Source organism: Penaeus japonicus, unplaced genomic scaffold (genome assembly GCF_977035675.1).
Source record: "Penaeus japonicus unplaced genomic scaffold, GWHDUDI00000001_assembly GWHDUDI00000007, whole genome shotgun sequence".
NCBI classification, from domain to species: domain Eukaryota; kingdom Metazoa; phylum Arthropoda; class Malacostraca; order Decapoda; family Penaeidae; genus Penaeus; species Penaeus japonicus.
The window spans coordinates 16,218,370-16,223,369 of NW_028234409.1; the positions used below are offsets into that span (position 1 = coordinate 16,218,370).

The 5,000-nt window shown below is 34.9% G+C and overlaps 1 protein-coding gene across 1 annotated transcript in view; it reads right to left on the reverse strand.

Moving 5' to 3' along the window:
• Positions 1–5,000, reverse strand: part of LOC122256972 (proteasome assembly chaperone 1) — a 16,625-nt gene that overhangs the window by 9,595 nt on the left and 2,030 nt on the right. Inside the window, exons 2-3 of the mRNA XM_043021967.2 lie at positions 3,344–3,435; positions 2,572–2,783 (exon numbers count right to left, since the gene is read on the reverse strand). Of these exons, the coding sequence (XP_042877901.1) occupies positions 2,572–2,783; positions 3,344–3,435 (304 nt within the window). The remainder of the gene's footprint in view (positions 1–2,571; positions 2,784–3,343; positions 3,436–5,000) is intronic.

Below are 5,000 nucleotides of genomic sequence, written 5' to 3' on the forward strand. Positions count from 1 at the left end.
TAAAAAATTACAGGAACCATCCTGTGTACCGAGAGAAGAGTTGGGTTGAGAGACTCAAAAATTAAGTATACTCTGTTTTTAACCTATACATTTGAAGAATTACCATTGCAAATATCAGGTCTAGAATGAAATAAATTATGAACAACTACCAGCTATCATTCATTTGTTAGCTTAACCCTATGACGACGGTGCGTCACACTCGTGTGACACAGCCAAACTCCCGATGCCGGGGCGTCATGTCAGTGTGACTATTTCAATGCAATATTGCAATCTCCTGGCATAGGGGTTTTCGGGTAGCGCGTGCCCCGTCGGGAAAGGGTTAATTGGGCAATTTAGGAGGTGAATAAATTTTATGAATTTTACATCAAAACAAATATGTTTAACAGATTTTTTTAGTTTCTTATATTGCATGTTATGTGTAATAACCCATTGCAGACAGGTGTCATGACATACAAGTTTTTTGCCTAATGGCAGGTGTCATGATGTACATGACAATAGTCATTATGCTATATTTGACACTGGGGGAGAGTGGATTGCTGTGTTTCTTTATTTTACTATGAGTAATAACTGTACCTAGTGAGTGATGACAATAACTGCAATCATAATTACTATAATTTCCATAATATTCAGCAAAATGAGTTGAGTTTAAAATCCTAAACAGATGGCCCCACTTTCTCCTAACACCAGCAGGAAAGAAAGCCTTGAATGGCACCCATTCATATTCTCTAGCAAGCAGTATCTCCAGGGAGCGATGACACACAGCAAGGAGTTACCCTCCTGCTCTAAAGTACTACTGATAAGTGCAGGCAGAATGAGAAGAGGAAGGTGACTCAAACCATGTCCAGTCTCTACAATGTGCCAGAAAGGCTACCTTGTGCTGTGGCAACAGCAGTCATAAGCACAGGTTTCCTTCCTCTTCCCCATCTCTTCATGTTATCTTCATTGTGGAAAGTTATTTCTCTCATATTTGTTTATGAAAGTAGACAAATAAAAAAAAAATAAGTTGTCCTCCCATAAAACTGCAATACTTCTATCACACAAAGTATAAAGAACATATTGAGTTAATATAGACCCTATACTACAAATTTAGTTGATTACAACATTGATAAAACCTGTCATATGGCACATATGTCTCACAATACAGTAAAACAGAAAAAAAAATTATGAACAGAAAATTGGCTCCAGTATTGTAATGAGTGAATGAAAGAGAGCATGACAGGGTATGTGAAGCTGTGTTTCTCTGAAATGAAAGCCATCTGGGGTGCAGCACAGATGGCACTAGTGCCCATCCTCGGGACTGGGAAAGCATATCTATCCACGTTCTTCAATGGGTGAACTAACAATACTGACAATTGTCACCCATATTTTTCTTGAAACCATTTTTTTGATTAGTGGGAAAAAAATAACTTAACTGATTCTAAACTAACTGAAAGGCAAAGAAACAATGCAAAAAATAACAACAGGGTTTTTTAATATATCTTTCATATCTCCTTGGAAGAAAATGACACTCTAAATCAAATATAAAAAAAAAAAATCATATTTTCTAATGTACATATCTTTTCACTCTATTCTATTCTTACAGAAGATATAGAATAAAAGATGTATATAGGTATTCTACCAGAATGAGATGATAAAAAAAAAAAAATGCAATCATAAAACAAACAAACACACACAAAAAAAAAAAATAATAAAATAAATAAATAAATAAATGAATAAATAACATCTACAAGGGCAGTTTCTTTGGTGACTAAAAATAACCCATCCTCCCTACACAAATTCACCAAAGTCACTCTTGGAGATTTTTTTTTTAAACTTATTGCAGTGTTCTCGCTTCCATTAACCCAATGACAACAGGTGTCAATATGTATATGGAGCAGCATCGGCATCTACTCACAATCAAAGCTCGCACATAGTCATGAAGTATTATGGCTATAACAGCACTAGCTTCAGAGCTACGGGGCTCCAAAGTTAGCTTAAAGCCTTGTTTTGTGACCAATTTATGGAAAAATGCCATTTAGGGTAGTTTGTGCTGCCTGGAAGGTGGAGAAAACTTTTAGCCGGTGCCAATAGCATTGTATAACAACCAGCCTGACCACTAGTTCAGTCATTATGCGCACTGTCACCATAGGTTAAGAATCGTAAATTGTACTACTAGCAAGCAACATGACACATATATCTTTGAAAAGTATTCCATTCAGTTATATATTCAAATTAGCTTTAATTATCACCTATTCTAACTTTCATAAACTTACAGGCTTTAGAACAAAAAAAATGGAACACATAATATACAAACTTTCTAAAACTAAGTTATATTCGCACAGAACCTAAAATTTTACCATTAAATTTCCAATTTCCACCCAACTTTAGGCTACTTTAAATTCTACTGCTACAATTTATAATGATGTCCACTATCCAACTTTCTAATATGTAGAAGTGTCCCATCACCTCCCACTACATAACTGCAATACAAGCATGGATGCATGATCATAATAACAATAACCATTTATGACTCATCTTAAGAAAAAAGGTCATTTGCCACCTGACTTTACAGGCCACATTTTGATCACATACCTTTTGCACAAACTGTGTAGCTATGATGGGTGTAATATCTCTACTGGTACAGCACACCAGAACTGAGTGAGGCGTAATGAAAAGCTTTGAGGACTGAGGCTGACGCGGACGAAAGTCACCAGTATCTTCAATGCTAATCTCTCTTTTTTGCTTCACTTCAATTGCACCAGCTTCCGAGCACTTCTCAGACCAGAACATAGTTTCACAGAAATCTGCAAATATTATGAATAATTAATATCAACCTTTAAAGAATGAAATAGTAACTGTTATCCTCAGGTGCCAGTTTGTACCTTAGATAAAACATGGCGAAAGTCATCCAAACAATTACCCAAAATAATATTTAAAGTAGACTGAATTATCTATATAGCTCTGAATTTTGTTATCTTTTAAGGATTAATAGAAAGCGGAAAAATATTTTATCTAGCACAGCATGTAAAATCTGTTGTAATTTAGTTCATCTTCATAGACAGTTACTTTAATCCCTTCACCAATGTTATGTATAAAATTTTAGAAAATAATAAACACAAATAATCAATATTCCTTTGTGTGTTTATTATATTCTCATAAACACTTTTTTAATAACATGATAAAAAAATCAATATAAAGATGTTAGGATAATCAGAAATTATCAGTAATCCTACAAAAAACTTCATACATAATACATATGACACACAAAAATAAATACATTTACCTTCAGCAGAATTGCATAAGAAAAAATAAAAACCATATATAACTAAGCTACTAGTAGAACAGTCAATTTCAACAACCTTACCTGTAGCTAAATTCCCATATGAAATGATCACAGTTGAACATTTCTGGACAGGGTCTTCCATTCCCTTTTTCAAAATGGTATTTATCTCATATCTGGAATAAGAGAGACAAATCTAAGCCATTCTGATTGATCAAAATGCGTCACTAAAATCTTTGAAACCCTCAGCCCCATAACCCTGATGGGCAATGTTCATGACTTTACAGGCTGAGGATGACAGACCATGTCAGTGGCCCTGTTCAGATCTAGCACTTGTGTGAGCAAAAGTTTAAGTAACTTGACAACATAATCAAGCCATATCATAGGAAAACTGAACCTACCATACTAAATAGTGATCTAATTAGAAAATTATGATTTAATTACATAAATATAGGGCAGTTTAGAAGCTGAATTCTAGTGCATGGTAATTTGTTGACAGAATAATATGTACTTTGCTGATATTATTCTGTCATAGATCTATTAACAATTCTTTAATGTCCTGGTGACAAGGTCATAAGAAGAAAGCTAGATAAACATCTATCTGTTTGCCAGTGGCTAAAGACCAACAAAACTCTGCCATGTATATTCTGGCATAGTAGAACTTGCTGACCTACCTGGTGATTTATCACTAAATAAGGAACTAGTCCAAGCAATAACTTGCTAGAATATATGTGGTGGAGGTTTGTTGACCTGTTCTGGAGGGCAAAGCATAAAGGCCACGATAACTGAATGACTTGCATTTTCAAAGTGATATTGGATATAATCCATATTACTTCATTAAAAACTGAATTCAAGATACAATACCTTTGATTAATATATAACATGTCAAATATGTCTATAATTCTCTGGCATGTGTGGTAAAATACAACAGTAGTCCTTTTACCTGCTTGTTTTTGCATTAGTTGATTAAAAAGTTTTGATTACCACTTTTTCCAATCCTGTACAAGCACATTGCTCTGAACTTTCCCATGCCTTAGGGGTTAAGGATATTACAAGTAAACTATCTTACATTATTTGCCATCTCTTTAAGTACATCCAAGGAAGTGTTTTGTTTGGCCCGCACTGGGCAACCTCCAACCCACAAAGGCGTCACATCCAGCCCACCGTACTTGCTACCATTAACATGGGAGTCCTGTGAAGCCTTAACCCATTCACTCCAGGCTGATTATTTGCCTAATGCTACTCCAGCTGTAAAGATGGCAAGCGTACTCAATCTCCATGTTCGAGATCTCTCCCAGCGTGACATCACTCTACACTTGCCCAATTCCACGGGATGCTGAGACTTTTTTTTGGATTTTCTAAATTTTTTTAACAAGGTAAAAAGAATGTCAATACAAATGCAAGTGCAATGAGTATATACATATGGAACTATGTAAATGTGTATTCAGAGGGATAGATCATAACATGACCTGAGTGAAATATTCCCATGACATGATAGCATGTCATCCAGCTGGTATGGGTTAACCAGAGGCCTTTTTTGTTGTTATTATTATTGTTATTGTTGTTGTTGTTGTTGTTATTGTTGTTAAGGGGGATCAGGGATTCTTTAAGGTGCAGCAATATTGCACATAAAGCTTGTTTCTTATGTCTTTAATGCTTTAATGCAAATCACAACAAACTGAAGCAATTATAAATGTTTATTTTATAATCATATATGTATCATGAGCCCCCATTAAAAAAA